Source organism: Zonotrichia albicollis, chromosome 8 (assembly GCF_047830755.1).
Source record: "Zonotrichia albicollis isolate bZonAlb1 chromosome 8, bZonAlb1.hap1, whole genome shotgun sequence".
NCBI classification, from domain to species: domain Eukaryota; kingdom Metazoa; phylum Chordata; class Aves; order Passeriformes; family Passerellidae; genus Zonotrichia; species Zonotrichia albicollis.
Window position 1 is genome coordinate 19,328,509 of NC_133826.1, and position 20,044 is coordinate 19,348,552.

Genomic DNA, 20,044 nt, shown 5'->3' on the forward strand with positions numbered 1-20,044 from the left:
CCGCTCGTTTCCCGGCTCTCAGCTCTCCGTTCCCGGGCTCCTCCCGCCCGGCTCCCGGCTGCCCGCGGCGCCGTTGGGGTGCAGAGGCCGCCGGGAGTTGTAGTCCCAGGTTATGGCAGCGGCGGGCAAGCCCGTTGCGGGTGGTGTCCCCGCAGTGCCGGTCGCCAGCGGCCACAGCATCCCGGTGCTGGGGCTCGGTAAGTGGCGGCGGGCCCGCCCAGAGCCCGCCTCCCTGCCAGAGGCGTTGTGAGAGGGCGGGGGTCACCTCGGGTCCCGGCCTGGCCGGCTCGGCAGGTTCGGCGCTGCCCTTGGCCCGCAACCGGACTCGCCTCAGGGCGGCCCGGACCGGAGCCTCCTGCCGAGCTGCCCGCGCTGAGCCGGGCGGGCCCGGTGTCCCTCCGAGAGAGAGCCTCGGTGTCCCTCCGAGAGAGAGCCCCGGTGCCCCTCCGCGAGAGAGCACTCGTGCAATGGGGTGAAGCTTCGTGCCCTGCCACATGCCAGCAGCTCGGCGTGCTGGGCTCGCAGCGCCGCTCCCCTCCAGCTGCCCCGCGGCCATGTGCCGTGTTCGGGTGGCTCGGGTGTGTCTTCTTCAGAGTTCTGTTTAGAGCAGATTCTCATGATAGAATGAACCTTACCGCACCTGTTGAACTGAGATCCTGTGCAGGAATCTCAGCGTCTGTGAGGCACAAGGGAATGGTGGTTGATGATAATGATGAATATTTATGCAGCTGTCTCTTACAAAGTCACTGCATAGTGAGCAAAATGGCTTATGTTGATCAAAAATTACTAGGGTTTTTTTTTCTGGTTTTTTGTGGATTATTTTAACCTGTAACACTTACTGCCAATTTACTTTTCTTGGAGATTACATTTTCTTGGAGATGATTTTATAAAATTAAGGAAAAAATGATGTAAATAGTCTTTTTTAGAGAATAGACTTGATTGTCTTATAGCTATTGTTTCAGTATATGCTGAACTGTGCTTCGGACTTGTCTACAGAACCACCTTTTTATTGGTGTAAGAAACATTTCTTGGGTTATGGGTAGAATATACTGACTAGAAAGCAGACATGCAGAAAGACTCCTTTGTACTCTGCACCCAATAGCTGTTCCCTGCCGTTTTGCTGTACTGGAAAGTTCTGAGTAGTTTATTGTTATGCCTGAACTCATACCACAGTAAATGGACAGTGGCATACAAGAAAATCAAGTTTGAAATTTTCTGGCCCAGTAACTTCTGCCACGTTTGGCTTTCCAGGAGCTTCTCTTGACTTTCAAGGAACTTCTCTTGACTTAGAGTGGTAGTGGTGTCATGAGCAGGATTTGGTTCTTTGATTTCACTTACTTGTCTTGCTAGAGTAACACTTTACATACAGACTGCAGATCTTTGAGGATTGTGTAATAGATAGGAACCAGTCAAGTCATTTTAAGAAATCCTTGATATACACTGCAAAATGCTGTGAATTTAAGAAGAGAAGGGAGGGAAAAAAAAGGTGAAGACTTGCCATGCTTGCATTTGTGGTCAAGCTATAAATACCAGAACATGCAGCCCAGCACAATGGGGTCTTTATGGTAGCTGTTCTCACTTAACTTCTCTTTTCCACATTAATTGCTTGTTTTTGTTACAGTCTTACTGCATTAACCTATATTGCAATGCAAAAAAAATTACTCGGATATGAAGTAGAGGCAAACTTTCTTAAATGAGAATATATTTTCTGCAGGATTTGAGATTTGTTTACCATTTTTTATCCGTCTAAACCTGCTGACCTGATTGCTCTCTGGTGCCTCAAGGACAACTTTTAATAGATACAGATGTTGCATCTGTTGCTAGATAATCTTTCTAAAAGCTTTAGAGGGATAAATAAAAGAGATAAATATGCATAAAGATGGTTTCAACTGTCCAGTTGTGCCACCTGGAAGGCAGGTCGGATAGCTTTGCTAGTTACTTTGAGGTGATGAATCCCCTTTTGTAGTGTCTGAGAGCTGAATTAGGAGATGGGTAATGTGTTTCTTGTCCAGAACATATGAGCCAAGAGAGTGCCACCACACCCTGGAATAGCATTCTGTCAAAATTATCTCTTCTTCCTCTTCAGGCTTCAGTTACCAAAAGGTATTTCTGATGGTGGTGTTTTGATATGGTTTCATCTTTTTAATGGGTTTCTGTGCCACAGCTTATTTATCATTTGTATAGAGGTTAGTAAGTTGGTCATGTTTGATGCAAAAGGGAAGATGTGGGGAAGGAGGTGACGTCTTTGATTAGGTTACCATTCACTCTCTGGGGCTTTGTGCTCTTATATAAACTGTTCTTAGTGAGAAGGATCTATTTCCATTAAAATCTCTAGTGAGAAAGACGAATTTTAACACCAGAGAAGGCCATAGAGTGTGCAAAATTTGTGTTCAGTCTGAAGGGTTACTTGGAATAGCATGCCAAATTGTGTCCATCCAAAGTTTCCTATCTACTTAGATGCAAATTCTTAATGTCTTGTATCTGGCAAGAAGACCAGTGTACTAGCCATGGTAAAACAAGCTGACTTGCCTGAGACACCAAGCAATTATATTCTAAGGCAGCTCCTTTATGTTAGAAATATGTTGTATGGCTAAAGTTTTAATTAACAGATTAAAATAATCTGCAGCTTGTTTATTGTATGATTATGATAACTGCTGGTGACTTTGTGTTTCAGATGGTTTGGGGCTAGCTGCTGTGTCAGCCAACATTCACGTGCAGAGGGTTAAGCCTGTGTATGGTCAATTTTGATTACAAAGGCTGCTTTCTACTGGAGTAGGCTTAAGTCTAAAATGAATTGGCATTTTGGCCCTAATACTTGTCTCAAGGGTAAATCTGTGCCCCAGAGAGCACATTACCTCACAGTGGCTGTAGATTGCATTAGGAAAAGGATACATGCACTATCTTGCTCATAAGATTAGTGTTTTAGAATTGCATGTCAAATAACTGATACAAAACCTGACCCTGTTTAGAAGTTACAGATGTAGTTACACTTTTCCATAGGAGCTACATGTGTCTGAGAATCTGTTGGTGAGACTTTGTACCATGGTAGAAAATTATATTCTTATAGTTTCTTAACTACAGAATACTTTGTGCTTTCCTAAAAAAATTACCACTTGTCAAAATGGCATACTCAGTATCATCCTTATCAGGTTTTGGAAGGAAAATGCATAATTTGAACTGTTCATGCTTACTTCTGCTCGGTAGGAAACTTTTACCTAGACTGTTGTCACTTCCCCTTTTTTAAGTCTGAGGAGTGAAATGCCACTCTCTATAGCATTTGATTACAATTCAGTAGCACAAGGGCTTTTCTTCCTGTATCTGAAATATTAGGACCTTTGTCAAGGTCCTGTGAAAATGGTTGACATCTCTTCAGGATTGTTTTAGTACTTTCTATTGAAACTCTGTTGATCCCCTTTATATGGTAGTTACATTCCCATACACAGAGGTTTCTGTGTTTTTCTTTGTTAATTTGTGTTTGTTGTTTTGTTTGGGGTTTTTTTAGGGATGATAATAATTAAATTCTGGTGGCTTGGTCAAGTAGCCAGTGATTTCTTGAAAAAATGGGCTGGTGATACCAAAAGTACATGGAATCTCTTTGTTGTTTCCTATGTAATCCTTGGGGCAGCTAGAATTAACAATAACTTGATGAGATAAAAAAGTCTCTAATGATACCCTCTTATTAAAGAATAAAATTAATTGCATGTTTGTTTGGGAAGGGACATCAGGACACACAATTACTAAACAAAATAATCAAGTCCTTATACTCATTGTGCCTTACTGAGGTCATACAGGATGAGTATTTTATCAGCAGTAATAATGTTCTTTAAAGAAGGTCATTGAAGACTGCCCAGCATCATTGTTGTAGGTGCTGTAGCTGGGAAAGCAGTCAGGTACTGCTCTGAGCAGCTTCTGCTCAAACAGCCAAAGCCTGCAGGAAATTAATACACACACAGTCCTTCCAGACTCAAGGGAAACCGTTAAAATATCTGTGTCCTCATTTCAGAGTCTTTCATAGGTAATGTTCCTGATACTCTGCTGTACCCTCGTCTAAGTAAATAAATTGTAAAAGTAAGTTTTGACTGATTTTTGCTGATTGCATTAAGACATTGCATCATTTGCATTGCAACCACTCAGGACTTCTTGTGTTGTTCCCAGTTCTTTTCACAACAAATAGACCTCCTGGCAAAAAGCACAGAATCAGATTGCTCCACTTTCCTTGCATCAGGTTGTATTGGGATTTTTTCATCAAAATGCTACATAAATTTAAATCTTAATGCTGAATGGAAGTATTTTAACATTCCATTATGTATTAGTAAACCAGTTACCTACTTAATTATTATCCTAGAGTTGTTTATGCTCATTCTTGAGCTTAGCTGTGGTCAAAAAAGACCCAGTCCTGCTGGACTGGAATAAAATGAGATTTTGCTTTTCAATTCAATGGCAGTAGAGTCAAGCCTTCACTTTTTTCATTTTCTACTGTTACTGCCTTTTTTTAATTCATGGCTCCTGTTTCTTCATGGCTTTAGTTCTTAAGGAAATTTATGGAACAGTGGTCCTGATACCAAGACCTATGGCACTCCCTGCTATTAATCTTATCCTGTAATAAGAATTGGCTGTTTATTTCTTCCCTTTTTTTTTTATGTCTCAGCCATTTTTTTTATTCTCTTGAGGCTCTGCTTCTCACCCATGGTTACCAAGTTGCCTTAATAGCCTCTTGTGATGATCAAAATGCCACCTCTATAAATCTTTCTGTCTCAGTTCATCCACTGTTTCAGTGGATCTGACCTTGAGAAGTTGTACTTGATCTTTGAGGGCCTGCAGATATTTCATTTCTCTCCTGTGTGGGCTGTGGCCACGTCCCAGGCAGCTGGTGCTTGTAGGCAGTGGCGCAGAGCAGAGTCTTCGCCCAGCCTGGCTGAGCCTCGTGAGCTCCTGCCCTCCTTGTTTTCTTCCAGCTTCACCTCCTTCCAGCCTGGTGCTATTTTGCTCCTTAAAAAGGACTGAATACTATACAAGTCTTGTTTTTAAGGGCTACTAATAAATGCATCTGGGGCAAAATGCTGGAGCAGCTTTTGCTTTCATGAGAGTCTACACAGTACAGAAATATTCTCCTTTTTTTTCTGAGGGAAGTGCTGCTTTGTCTCTGCTCTCTTGTACACCTACAAATCTATGAGGTCAGCTTTTTTATGTTTGCTAGGGATTTTACCTTATATTACGGGATATGAACTGTGATTTAATAGCAGAAAAATAGCTTGCTTTGTTACACTGGATTCTTTTGGTAATCACTGTACTGCTGATGTGATACATGTGAATTTTAGATAGCCTTCACTAAGTTTAAGTAATAAATCAATTTAGGTTTCTACCACTGTTTAACAATTAAAACTTCTACCAGTGTAAGCAGAGGCACTTCATGTGTATGCTTTTAACTTTTCTTTGCCATTAAGAGTTTTATATGTTACCATCTAATTGCCCAAGAGAAGAACAAATTATTTGTAAGCAGTTCAAAATTAAGAGAGAAGCAAGCTCCAGTATATATCATTTTTGTATTTCAGTGCACTTCTTTAGTGTAAAAAAAAAAACAAACCAAACTTTGAGAGGAGGGGAAGAGAAAGCTAAGCTTGATCTTTCAACCTTCATCCAGCAGATTTTAGTCATCATACTTTGCCAGAGCTTGCTAGCAGAGTTTTGGCAGCAGTGGATGGTGATGTCACATGCTGCTGTAACCTGAATTGCAGTAGTTCCTCATGCCGCCAGATGAGAAGGGAGGTACTAATTCCTGAACTCTCTTCTAATGTTTATGCAAAGTACAGCACAGAGAGCAATACAAAATCCTTGTTAAAGGGGAAGGAGGGAGAGAAAGGGGAAAGCTCTCTTTGTGCCTTTGCAGCAGTTTCATAACTCGAAGGTCTGTTTGTCATTCTTAGTGCCTCAGTGGAGGTGCTTTGCATTCTAATGTGTACAGTCCTAAAGCTGAATATGCAGTGTGACAGGAGGGGCTAGAGGAGATGTTCTTTGTCTCAGAAACTTTTAGAAAATGCATTTTAAATTCTTAAGATGATGTGGGGAAAAAGAAGCATTTAATCAGAAGTGCTGTTTATTGCTCAGTTTAGTTTGCACTGAGGGGAGCTGGGTTGTTGCTGTCCTTGGAGCTCACGAGCACAATTAGTTACCAGTGGGACACGTGGTGAACCTCCAGGAGGAGGATCTGTCATCATTCATAATTGCCCTTTGCAAGTAAAGAGCACTGCTATGATGTCAGAAATCACCCATCAGCTTGAATTAGGATGTCTCAGTGGTAATTATTGTACATAGCTTTTCATTGTGTAAAGCGATGAGTCACTACAAATCACAGTTCTCTTTATAATTTTTCCTATAATATTATCTTCACAGTATTTTAAGTGGCTTTGTATTATTGGTCCCACATTCAACTACATCTTAAATTTGCTGTCCCTCTACATAATTGGATGCTGGCTGTTATCATAAATTATTTATATAATTTATTTTTAAGTCAACCTTTCGCAGCAGAAATGATTTTGATAGTGTTCTAATTAAGTACAAAATATGGGCTTAGTTTTTTTTTTTTGATAATTCTTTTTTGTGAAAGTTTTATAGAGGTGAAAAAATTTGTCATGGGTTTGTCTCATTTGTAGTATTTGTCTCATTTGTAAAGTATCTCCAAATATCTAATTTTAATTAATTAATGTCATCCTTATCAGATAGAGTAGTCTAAGGACATGTTTTAGAAAGGAAGGAAAATAATATTTTTGTTCAGTCTGTTTATTTGCTGCACATAGTAAATATCCTTATAGTTATGAATTTAAAGGTTCTATCAAGGTATGGTAATTATTGAAAATAGTTTCAATTGAGTTAAGAAGGGAATAGAATGAAAATAATTTAAAACTGGTTCACACCAGCAATTCTTCGTGCACTATTAACTGCTAAGATCTAGTCACAAAACATTATTCTGAGGAGAAAAGGTTTAGTGAACCCTAGAAATTGGATTTGATTTATGCCAGAAAATCTGCCTTTTCACTGCTTGAGATTTCTATGGAAGGAAGCCACAGTCTTTTACCAAATGGTTTCTAAGGTAACATCTTATAGCAGAGCATCTGAAACCAATTTGGTTGTTAATGAGGAGTAGTTCTCACGGTGGTGGGAAAGTGTGGAGTGAAAGAAAGGCTTCAAGATTTGGCAGTCTGTCTGTAAAGGCATTTAAATAAATGTGTGCTGCTGCTCTGCTTATGAAATTTTTACATGACTTACACATTCATAATTGCCTTCCAAATGTACAGGTCTCCTTCCAGATTTTATTGATAGATTCTGCATGATTAAAATATTTGACTACTACAGATGAATAATTTAAATAGCTGGCACTTTTCCAGTGGAAATCTCTTTACTATTGCTGAAAGAAAAATTTGCATTTTTGGGGTGATAGTTATTTCTGCTGTCAGAAATCCATCAGTGAATTGGTGCCATATCAGAGCAATAGCATCCCACTGATACCAGAGGCCACTTGCAGTCTTCCTGGGATTGCTGTGAGACACATTCTGAGGAGTTACTCTTGCACCTACTCTCTGTCTAGGGTTCTGAGGACATAAATGGTGGGTCAGTGAACAGAAATTGTGGTCATTTTTCAGTAGATGATCTGAATGTCCTCTACAGTCAGAGCCTCTTTGGGATGGAGGCAATAGAGTGCTTCTGTCAACAATGGCTCGGTGCCATTTCTTCCTTCCTCTCAGGAAGAGAGAAAACCAGCAATTCTGGCTTCTCTTTCCCTGGATACATAATAAACATGTAATGGCTCTCTCCTACCCTCTTGCCTTGAGGCAAGGCTGTATTCCTGCATTTTGTTTCATTGCCTGTGTAGACTTGCCTGAGTAGAACTGCAGAGTTTTAAATCATGCCTGCTTACTTTTTCTGCTCATGTTACTGAATTCTGTTAGTGTGTTCTGAGTTGCACAGGGGAAAACCAGTCCTCTGTTAAGCAATGGATCATATTTAGCAGACAAACAAGCAAGCAAAAGAATAAGAACAAAAGCATTACCCGAGTAAAACTTACATACTAAAATAATTAATAATCCAAATAACTTTTGCAGAGTCAAGAGAAACTTGCCTCAAATAACTGAGTTTTAGATAAACCTGTGTGCTGCTTTTGTTCTGACCAATTATAAACCATTGATTATATAATGGGAGTCTGCTCAGTGTCTTTCAATTATTGTTGATGGTGTCCTACCAGTTTTTCCAGAAGCCCATTTTCTTCATAGGTTCCATTCCCTCAGGAGTAGCTGCCCTATTTTCTATCCACATTGGGTGCCAGTCTTGTACTCTGAATAAAATATCCAAGTTATTTTGTAAAAGTAATTGTTATTAAATTTGGATCTCTTACCTTGAAATAGTCTCTAGTTGCCTCATGAAAATTGTAGAGTGCAGTAACTTCATAGCAAGGTTGACTTTGGTTTCACCTGGTGCAGAAGGAAGCCTCTCTAGAAATCTAGAGAGAGGATGCTTGAATATTTTGTCATCACTTGCTGCATAGGATTTTTAGAGTAACTGACACTGTTAAGAAAAAACTATGCCAAATAGTTTACTATGGCAAGTTTACTTGGGTTCTAGTGCTGAGGTAGTAGAAAGTTAATGTGACATTATTGGCTTGTCTGAGAGCAGCTGTAGGGATGGTATTGGGAAATATAACAGAAAGAAGGCTAGGACACAACTGTGCTTTTGTTTTTATTTTTTTAATTTGAATAAAATAATTGATTAAATCACATTATTTAACTGCTGCTGCTAAAGGGAGAACTTGTTTTGCTCCATCTCTTGCACAAAATTTAGTGGGTTTTCCTCTCTGAGGAATTATGAGGAATGATTCAGGTTCATGAATAATTCTGAAACTGTACTCTCTTTTTTGGCCATTTAACAGTCTGAGTCAGCTTGTCAGAGGATCATATGAATACAAAATCAGAAGGAGGATATAAGACAGACAGCAAGGACAACAGTAAGGATTGTCTGTCTTTGGGACTTTCCATAGAAGAGGCGTGTGGTTTTGTGAATGCCTGAGCAGTTAACCTGGAAACGTGTTATATGTTCATTTGCATTATGTATGGCCATTTCATGTTTTATCATCACATTTTCTCATAAGGTAATTAGGAAATCAAACTGTATGAACACCAAAAAATTCACTATATTCATAAGATGTGTTATATTGATTAATATTGAAATAGTAGAACTAAAACTAACAGCATCAGGTGTTGCAAGCCTGGTATGGTATAAAATACCATAGATATGTGATGGGTGTCTACAAGTTGAGAAGAGAATGCTTGAGCTTTTGCTTTTGAGAGTTTTTAGGTGATTAATTTGAGGTAAAAAAATCAGCAAGGAATGGTATTTTTACAGATGTTTTCTTTGTCAACTCTAAATTTAGTACTGATGTCAGAAGATCATTAGTCTCTGATATGATCTCTAAATATTCTGGCTGGGGTTTCACCAGCAGGAACTTTCCTAATGTTATTCCACTGAATTCAAGTAGCCAAAATTATTCATATCACTGGACATTTTTATATGTTCAAATGAATAATTGTTTCACATTTCACAAAAAACATGACACTGTGCCACAAAGGGAGGGAGAAAGCAGGGGGAGAAAGCAGATCCTTGTTCTGTTTTGAAAAACTGTTGGTGCTTTGGATCTCTCTCTGTAGTTCTACAGCTTTGTGAGGCAGAACAGAAAGTTAATGAGGCTGAGAGCTGAGATTGTGCATAAATCTGGGAGGGGGGATAGCGGGTGGTTTGTTACTTGTTTTACATATTTGGTGGGGTCAGGGGTGGAGATGTTGCTGATTTTTTGGTTTTGAGGGCTTGGGGTGGTGTTGCTGATTGGAGTGTTGAGGCTTTTTTTCCCTGTAACAACTGCATTGTGAGCAGGAGTCTGCCTTTCTAATAATCTTTGTATCATTTTATGAGTTGTCAGAGCATTTTCTCACTGCAGTTTTGATGGCAATGTTCTTCTGGGAAAGCAATGAGTAACTGTGACAAAATAACATTGTAACCAGTTAAGCTTGCTTTCCATGGATTTGTGTCCTCTGACCTATCCATATTTTCACTGCAGTATCCTTGTCCCTTAAAACCACCAGTTTTTCACAAAATCTGTCGAAATGTAATTGTCTTGCATGTTTTGCAATCTGTCAAATTTGGCTTAGTTCAGTCATTGAGGTAATAGGGCTATTTCCCTAGGAAAGAAGTTAAAATATTAGCTAAAAATAGGAAGCTTTTCCAAACTTACTGGTATTTGACATAGTTTCTTGAAAGGAGCTCCTATTTCTTATCAGCAAATTCTAGGGAACAAATGTATTAAATAATTTTAGAAAATGGAAGAGATGGAAAGTGTGTAGGTTCGTACTAGTTTTAAATGCATGATTGGATTCTGTCTTTTAATATATATGTACAGTGTGAATTACATCTGTATGAGCAAAGGGGAATCCCAAACATGTGAGAATGTTAATGTGTTCAAAGAGCATTGTTTAATTGTCACTGCAATGAGAATTCCTAACGGAAAAAGAATTAGAAAGTTCAGTCCCTTCACTTCCGTTATCCTTCTGAATCTATGACTTGTAACTTCTTTAAACGCGTGTGTAAACACAGGAAAACTGTGGTTTCTAAAGTCTAGAAGTGTTCTATTAGTAATATAATTAACTTATCCACCTATTGTTCATGATTAAGTTGGCTTGCAAAGTGGTAATATTAAGTAATTGTTGATTTCTTGTTGATTACTGTGTAGTGCACCAGGACTGTTGTAGTTCGTTTTTAGGCATAGAAATTGAGATAATTTCCTCCAGATTGATCTTGCTGTCTTTATTTCTTGTGTAACTTGTGTAACAAGTATGCATGCCATCACTGAATGGGGAACAATAACAAAATTTGTCTGATTTTTGTTTTCTTAGCCACTCTCTCTCTTTAACTTAAAGGGTTAAATTAAAAAAAAAAAAAAAAAGTTGTTTGTCCTAAATGTTCTTACTGAAATCCATTATGCATGAAAAGAGTCTGAGTCCATTTGCAAGACCTCTAAATGAACTCCATTCATTCTGTGCTTAGAAATGTCCATTCAGCCAGAAACAGACACAATAGTTACAACCTCATTTATTTTGCACCAGTACCGGCATATTAAAAGTGAAGAGTTTGTTGTGAAGAAATATAGTAATTTTTCTGTGCTGGTTATATAATTTTGTAATAAAATCCCTTCAGTATTTCAATATTGTAAAATTGCATATATATTCTTTGCCCATAAGTATAATGTAGTAGCATTGCAGTCATCTAAAATTCTTAAACATTCATGAGGATTTTGAAGTAGCTATTTTGAAAACCAACTTGTCTTAGCTGAATGTAGCCTGACTTAGCTTATTTTGATGTAAAACAAGTTGTAGAGACATTTATTTCTAGTTGGCTCAGAAATTAAGCCAATTAATAATCATAATTAATGGCTATGAAAAAAATAAGATAAAAATATTTTAAGTTTTGTCTTTTAGAACATTGAAACTTTGTTTATGTTTGGAAAGTAAATTATTTATGAATGCATGTCAAAATCATAGGAATGGAGTATTATAGTTTCATCAAATCCATGAAGTCAAGAGTTTTGTTCTTGACTCCACATTTTGTTGGCCTCAAATATTAAGTGGAAATTGTTCTTTTCTGTCTAGCAGCATGTCATGCTCCTGATGTGTATGGGTGGGAGATCAGGCCATGTTATATCTTAGTTTAAATGACTTTGGGCGTTCAGCAAGACTCACTGGCTTTCCTTCTAAGATCAGGAATGAGCCAAAATGGTAAGCATTTAGGAAAACCTGGTTCACCTTCCATGCAAGTTGGGCTTTTCTAAGTCCTCCTGGTTGCTGCTGGTTGTTAAAGTGTGTGAGAAGGTCCTGCAGCCTCCCCTGGGCGTTGCTGGGCTCAGGGCTCTGTGCAGGAGCACCAGCGGTGCTGTCAGTGGTGGCCCCTTCCTGCCAGCCTGGCTGGCCAGCCAGGGCCACTTCCAGAGTGTGCAGGGAGTGTTTGGGGTGGAAGGGGAAGGGTAAGGGCAGGTACAGATTGCACTTTAAATAATACTTTAACCTGGAGTCCTTTATTGATTTTTTTAGATTCAGCAGTGTCTGAAGCCCTGCTGCTGTTCAGGACTGTGCAGGGCCATGTCTCCAGTCGGTGATGGAGCTGTTTTGTGCTCCTGTTGTTTACAGCATGAGGGCCTTTAAGTACTAATCATCAGTTTGGAAGGAGATGACTTGAACTGACTGAGCATTTCCTCCAGCAAACTGTAGAAAATACTGTTTGTGGGAAGTGTGTGGACTGAGGGTGAATGGGTGAGGGGCTCATGGCAGGAAAAGCAACTAACAGGAAAGGGTAAGTAGAAACATCATCCTCCTTGCTCTCAACCAGTTCTTTATCTGAAGTCCTCCTGGTGGTTGCTTTTCCTGCTGAGTCTCCTCCTCCTTCCGTCCCCTTGACATGCAAAATACAGATCCAGTGAATCCCCACACAATGACAGTAACAGGATTTTGTTGCTGAAACTCCCTGCATGCCCATTCTGTAACTCTTTTGTAGGATTCCATTGTTTTGGTTACTGCTGAATGTGACATTATGTGACTGACACCTGCACTGTGGCCCAGCCTGGGATTGTACAATGCAATAATGATTTCAAGCTACCAGGAGTTCAACAGAGTAAAGGTTTCAGGATATGTTTTTTAAGAAGTAAATGGTATTGAAAGTTGTTCAGGTTTTTGAGTTTTTAAAAATACTCTAATTTGTAACTGTTATGCTTCTGTATGAAAATTAAAAGACATATACTAATTTCCCATAAAATATGTGTTTTCTCCTTGATGATTTTCAGCCTAGCTCCTTGAATCACTTTTTTACAGTTAAATGCTGTTGATATTTGATTTTGATGGAGTTGCTTCTGATCAGCACCAACTTCTACTTCATGTATTTTCCAAGCCTAAAGATCAGTCGGTTCCCATTTCTTTACTATGAGGAAATGAAAATTAAATAAGAAGCTTTTGTGACAATATTAAAAAAAAATTGAAAACAATGATAAAATATGCCCCTCATAATTCACTGCTGACAATTCACTTCTGCTTTTGTGTGTTTAGGTACTTCCCACCGGGGTGGCTATTGCCATGGCGCGGTGGTCCATGCCCTGCAGCAATGTGGCGTTCGTCACATTGACACAGCAAAGAGGTATGGCTGTGAACACCTCCTCCAGAGGGCCATCAGAGACAGTGGTGTGAAGAGAGAGGACCTCTGGATAACCACCAAGCTGTGGCACAGTGATTATGGCTATGACAACACAAAAAAGGCCTGCTTGGAGTCATGTGAAAGACTCGGTGTGGAATATCTTGGTATGAATCTTTACACATAGCTCATTTGTTGTGCTTTCCATGGGAGTACTTGCAAAGATGGATGAATTCTGAAAAAAATTTGTATGGTACAGATGGGTCACAGAAACCAAATTCTGCCTTTATTTACACATTTGCAGGTTTCTTGTTCTGTTTGTTCTCTAGGAAGTTCACATGTGTACAATTACGAGTACAGAGCTTTTGCTTGTTGCAAATGTTTTGTAAAGGTATTTTTTATTATTAAATTACTTGAGGAAAAACTACATCAGTTTTTTATATTTTGCTAAAATCATCCAAAACCTATGAAACAAGGATTCATAAAACTTTACAATAATATATTGGCAACAGGGTGACAAAGATGCCTGGTTTCTTCTGCGATCTGTTTTCTTTTTCTCAAGGAATGGGGGTCCTTTCTAAAACTTACTTTGTAGGCCTTTTAACTTTTTAAAATTCTGAATACTGCCTTTAGTTTGGTCTGTTTGATGGAATATTTTTTGGAGAATATGTTAGAAGTATCTAAAAGAATTTAGAAAACTAAAATTAAAGCTTAACTAACACTGCATTTGTAAATTTACCCTGATCATAACCTGCTTGTTGCCAAAGATGTGATATTGTTACTCCCTTACTAGACAGGCAGAGTTGCAGTAATGATGCCAATTAGTTCTTTGCAACAGGTCGTAGGAGAGGAGGCACCGGTGAATAAACATGATATTTGCATATTTTAGCAATAAACAGACTTCAATGAGGAAGTGAATTTTGCTGAATTAATAATGTATAATATTAATGGCAGCTGTGTGCTGTACTCACTGCCCTTTTTTACTTGTGTACTTTACAAGGTGAACAGAGAAAAACCTGTATCTGTTAAAGGCTGAGATACATGCACATCTTTGGCTCCATTCCTTCTGGAAATGTATCTCTTAACTTCTCCACAGGTACAGAATAATACAAAATGAATGAAAAGTCCTTTTTGTTTTTCCTGTGCAAATGCAGGTCACTGCAATGAGACTTTAATAAAAAAAGTTTTGAGCCCCGACTTTCTCCTTTAAACTGAGAAATAACATTATTCCTCCTCTCTGTTTTCTGCTTGTTACATTTTGTTTGCTTTCTTTTTTCTTCTGCTTGCTCTGGCACTGGTGCTGAATGTTGATGAGAGGAAAACTTGACTCACTTCCAAGAAGTCATTTGCAGTGATTCCTTCTAGTACTGTAAGTTGCTCTTTTTATCTCAGGTAGTAGATTAGAGTAGATGCTCACACAAATACTGAGTTTCTCCTAAGAAGAAGTGTTTAAAAGAAGAAAAAAAATATCTGAGAGCAAGAAATGTGCTAATGCTGTCACTATGTGAGTGAATCCTTGGGATAGCATAAACAGAACTTGTTTGTCAGATGTGTTAAGAGCTGAAACTTCTTCTGCATATATTACTAAGAGCAATTTAGGACTGTTACAGCTGCCTGCACAATTAGTCTCCATACTAGATTTTTCCTCATTTGTTATATTTTTGTTTTGGTTTTTTAATACTCTCAGCTATCTTCCCTCCTTCGTCACCTTTCTTCAACTGATGTGGAGATGTCTCAAAAATTCATACAGCTGTTCCTGAGCCACTTAGTCTGCCATGGTGACCTAAATCATATTTATACGATCAGAATAAATCCGAATTCCCTGATTCCATTCCATTGTATTAACCAAATATGTGGGGGTTCACATGTTCTATAAAAATACATAGTTTATAAAGAAAACTGAAAGATCCTGAATAATATATCTGGGATGTTAGATCTTTATGTTGGATGGAAAGTTAGTAATTCAGAAATGCAAAAAGAAAAAGCTAGAGGAGCTCTGGCAGCTAAATGCACAGCTAAGATCTTTGTTTATGTTCATTTTCTGGAGGGTCCTTAGGAGTTACCCAGTCCATCCATAAACACTGAATTAGAAACCTGACAAATAATCTAACAGGAATTAATAAGTCTTTGCAGTATCAGTATATGGAATGTGAGATGTTGAAAGCAGTCATGGCTTTTTAAGAGAAGATGTAAAATACTCCATATAAAATACTTGTTATGAAGCCTTTTCAATGAACAATTTTCAGACAAGTGGTACTAGGAGAGCAGTGTTCCAGGACTTTTTTTTGAGCTGGAAGATTATATATCCATGACATGATGGAAATTTGTATTATTTGTGGGCAGTGGTTGTAACAGATACTCTCCTCCTTGCATTTTCTAAATGTGATCCTCAACTAGCAGCAACAGTAAACCAATATGGAATGGCAGCAGATTTTACAGGTTTGGCAGTAGCAGAATACATTCCTTGGGATTTAGATCCAACCTCTAAAGTAACTTCTTGAATGCTGCTTTGTGGGTTACCAAATTCATAAACAATTTTATTTTCCTTTTGACTGTCCCGAGTTTGTCCCATTCAGGCAAGTCTGGCCTATCACAAATCCCCAGCTGGAGCTGGACAAATGTTCTATCAGCAGCTTCACTGTAATAGATGAACCACATGAAATTAGTGAATTGTCATAATTCAGACTCTGTATTGCTTCAAAACACTTTGTAGATTGTTTCACATTGATCCTTGTTCAATAGAAGGAAACACAAAACAAAACAAAAAGGATTGAGTGAGAAAGAAAAATACATCATATCAATATTAAGTGACTGTTGAGAAAAGCAAGGAAATAGGATTCCCAGCATTAAGACAGCTGGGAAACATTGCAGAATATATTTTTGCTTTTAGGCTTGATAGAAGGCCAGGCTTGTTTTTAATACTACTAGGTTGTTTTAGTCAAATCTAACTTTTTAAAAAAATACTGTATTAGGGATTTTGCATAAAAATGCAAACTTTTATTTCCACAAAAACATGTTGGCTTTTAAACAAGTGAAATGGCCAGTTAAGAGGAAGTGTGTTGATTGTAGATGCTGTAACCATTAAGAGGCAATAAGCCATTATATTTTAAGTGTCAGTGTGAAAGCCGCTCAGGTGTTAGTTTTAGTTTTCCTACACCACCATGCATTGACATTTAATGACCTTCAGGCCTCTGCTCATTGCTGCACCATTACAGCCTGACTGTGTGCAAAGGATGTTTTAAAAAGCTCTTAAATCTGAAACCAGATTGTGGATGTTTGGAGGTTTTTCCCCTTCTTTCTCAGTTGCATCCTGATACTCTGAATCAAGATGGATTTTTTGATTTAAGATAATTTTTTAAAAATACATTGTTGGAAGGCATCTCAAGATATTAATTTGTTTTTCCCATGCTACAAGGTACAGCCTCATGTTCTCAATAAAAATGTTCTTAAAAACCTCCAGTGATAAAGTTATATATTTCTTGATTACTAGAACTTTAAGCTATTTCAATCAATTATTTAAAGCTAATTTCTTGCCTCCCAAAGGAATTTAAGAGTGTTTGTGTTCTCACAGTACCCCAAGAGGGAAAATATTTTAAGCAAAAGAAAATGTGTGTGTGGGTGTAGGGTGTGAATGCGTGTACAAATAAAGATGAAATCACAGAGCTTGGTTTGTGAGGTGATTGTTGTTTTTATTGGCCTGCAGATATGCTGGAAAGTTTTCTAACAGCTGCAGTAGAAGTAAGGTCCTGGCTGTGCTGGGGTGCTTCCCACGTGACTGGCAGAAGGACTGTTCTACTCTTTGTCTGAGCTAAGGCACCTTTGCCCCACACCTTTCAGGAACACTTCTTGCAGTCAGGAAGACTGTACTTGGTGATCCAGTAGATGGTAGATCCAGTAGATTCTTTCTAGCTCTAAATGCCAATATTTTAGAATTTGAAGTAATTTTTATTTCAATGAAAAAGCCTAAATTGAAAGAAACATAATGCCAAGATATGGCCATGGTGTACCTGGTAAGAAAACGTTTCTAAAACAAAGGACAAACAGCCAATCTTGTTTGCATCAGAGGCCTCAGACACTACTACAGAGAAGGGGGATATGTTGCATTTTTTTTGGATGTCTGAGGCCCGAGATCTTTCAGTTATCAAATCTCTTAGAAGTCTTTCTTTGGAGAATGTTTCAGTTTCCTGAGCAGAGTACAATGCATCTGTGTCTGTGGAAATCCATGATGTAACTATTTCTGTGAGCATTTCCACACTGTGGTGTCTAACTGAACAGTCAGGCTTTTGGAGAAGTAACTGGCGGTGAAATTCTGCTGAAGTTTGGTTATTTTTGCTAAATGACATTTTTTTGCATAGCTAGCAGTTCTTATTAGTCTGGTTTGGAGAACATAGCAAGCAGCAATTAAAAATACACAATTCTTCCATTTTTCTGGGAGGTAGGCATCAGATCTCAGTAACTTACACCTACTTATATATGGGACTTGCTTTACATAAGCAAAAAAGTTTCAATACAAACATGTCAGTCTCTATGCAGTAAGTAGCCCCAGTAGCATGTATAATTTTGGATGAAAATGAGCACTTGATATTATCAATTCCTAATGCTAATCCTTTGTGTTTATGTCTGATATAAATCAGTGGAAATTTTATTGGCGACAGAATGTGAGTAGTGCTGAGTTTTGCATGTAACCTCACCAAATGCTTTATTCAATATCCCAGTACTACTTTTCAGTTAAAATTGATATTTATTCCAATACCATGTATTGGTATTTACTTTTAACAAATACAACTTTTTTTCTCAGAGAAATCAGTAAAGAAGTAATTATTGATAGATTGGTGATCAGTAAGACTGTATGTGGAATTGGAAGTGGATTTTATGGATGAAAGAGCAAAGAGCAAGCAACTTTCCCCTTTTTTGGGATACATAACCAGACTCTACAGATGATTATATATGAGTGATTATTGGCTTGTCTAAGCTATTGTATTTTAAAAGTCTAAGAGTTTATAATTGTATTTAAATGGATATCAGGAAGCGCAAATGTAGCTTGTGGATTTTGTGACACAGCCAAAATAATCCTTTCCTTGCTACATCTGTAATATATTTTACTGTACATAATTCTGTACTGTTCTGTTTAGATTTTTAAGGTAAGTAAAGCACTTACTTGTTGCAATGATGTGCCAAAATTGGAGCTGGTGTATTATAACAAATTTCATGGCGCATTTTCATCTTAAATCAAGGTTGAATTTTTACTTTTAGAGGGGGAAGACTAATATATCAGCCCACTGATACAGTAATTGTTAGTGTAGCCCTTAATTTGGGAATAAAAGGGTTTTTTCCCCTTTTCTTTCATGATTCCCAAAGCAGAGGATCTGTATTTTCACAAAGAAGTACTATAAATGAATGGATTAGTGTATCCAAAGAAAAAAATACTCTTCTCATTGAAAACAAGTCAGGTATTTTTATTTAACTCTATTTGAACTGCCAGAAAAGGAATATTATGAAGCACACAGAAAATGGTACACATCTCAGCCATCTATTTATTTTTTTTTCCTGTTTTTCATCAGACTAATATATGCAGCAAAGGCCAAAACCTGTTTGACTGGGATACCTGCAGTTACCTGTTTAATCTGCAGTTGGAATTTGAATAGAAATGTAATTGTTTTCCAAGTATCTCTCCATTTCTCCTTCAGAATGTCTAGCAGTGTCTACAAACTTGTAAAGGAGTTATAGATCTGTAGTTTTTTAAATTTAAGTCTGATTTAGAACTGAGTCCAGTAGATGTACATTTCTCAATGTTCTTCCCTTGCAGGAAGACAGCACACAAAGAGAAAGGACCAGTGCTGGAGGGGCAGCACTGATCCCTTCTCTCTGGTAACCAGTGACCCAAGGGTGGCATGGAGCAGTGTCAGGGGAGGTTTAGGCTGGTTAGGAAAAGGTTCTATGATTTAAAGATAATCAGCAGTAAAGCTTAATTGTGTTTGAAATTGTGCAAACATTCAAAAAAATGGAATAAGGCATAATTTTGTTCCCTTAAAATATTATTTATTAATTTTAAAAAAATTACAAAGGCTGATGTGAAATTTAGACAAAAAGTCTGCATAAAGAATGTGCTATATTTTCCAATTTAGAAGTGGAAGTATTCTTTAGAAAGGAAAAAAACAGACCCACTGCTGAGGTTGTATAAAATATCTGCAGAACTGCCAAATATATTTATCTTCCGTGAAATGGAAGACTTGCAGCACTTAATAAGCAGTAGTCCACTCATCGTTCCAGTGACCAAAATCCTTTTGATTTAAACAGGGCTTGTTATGTGTGGAAGGTTTATTAAGTGCATATGTGACCATGAAATTCTGATTACAGTGACCTAAGCATGTGGAACATGTGCAAGTTCTGCTACCCTTAGCTGTGAATGTGATGTTATAGAATTCATTTATTACAACTAACTGGCTACATCCAGTAATGATCACTGAGCAGTGATTGGAACCATTATCATGATAATGTGTTAGGGGCCACTGGAGGGAAAATGCTGTCTCATGTGGTTTGATTATTTATTTTTGGACACTATAATAAGCAGTCTGGTTGTGTTTCTTTTTTAGATCTTTATTTGATTCACTGGCCTGATGCACAGGTTCCAGGTAAAAGCAATCGAGAGGTCCGAGCTGAAACCTGGAGAGCCATGGAAGAGCTCTATGAGAAAGGTGATCTAATAACAAAGCTACCTCAGAAAAGGAATTATAGTGTGCTTTGGGATTGGGAAACTCATAGTGAGAGACATTCAGGAACTTAATTTGAAGTGGATGTTCATATTTCTATGGAATTTGGGTGTGTAAGTTTCAAA

General features: G+C 38.0%; 1 protein-coding gene across 6 annotated transcripts in view; it reads left to right on the plus strand.

Moving 5' to 3' along the window:
- The first annotated feature begins 75 nt into the window (after window positions 1–75).
- LOC102065696 (putative oxidoreductase ZK1290.5) overlaps window positions 76–20,044 on the plus strand; it is a 45,326-nt gene continuing 25,357 nt past the window's right edge. For 4 of the 6 annotated variants that reach the window (XR_012581376.1, XR_012581375.1, XM_074546178.1 and 1 more), the window contains exons 1-3: window positions 76–197; window positions 13,128–13,376; window positions 19,803–19,904. Coding sequence is in view for 4 of the 6 variants with exons in the window: in XM_074546178.1 (XP_074402279.1) it covers window positions 113–197; window positions 13,128–13,376; window positions 19,803–19,904 (436 nt within the window). In the remaining 2 variants the exon portion in view is untranslated. Of the gene's footprint in view, window positions 198–8,928; window positions 8,993–13,127; window positions 13,377–19,802; window positions 19,905–20,044 lie in introns of those variants that run through there. The other 2 variants (XM_026790468.2, XM_074546179.1) reach the window with 2 other exon arrangements.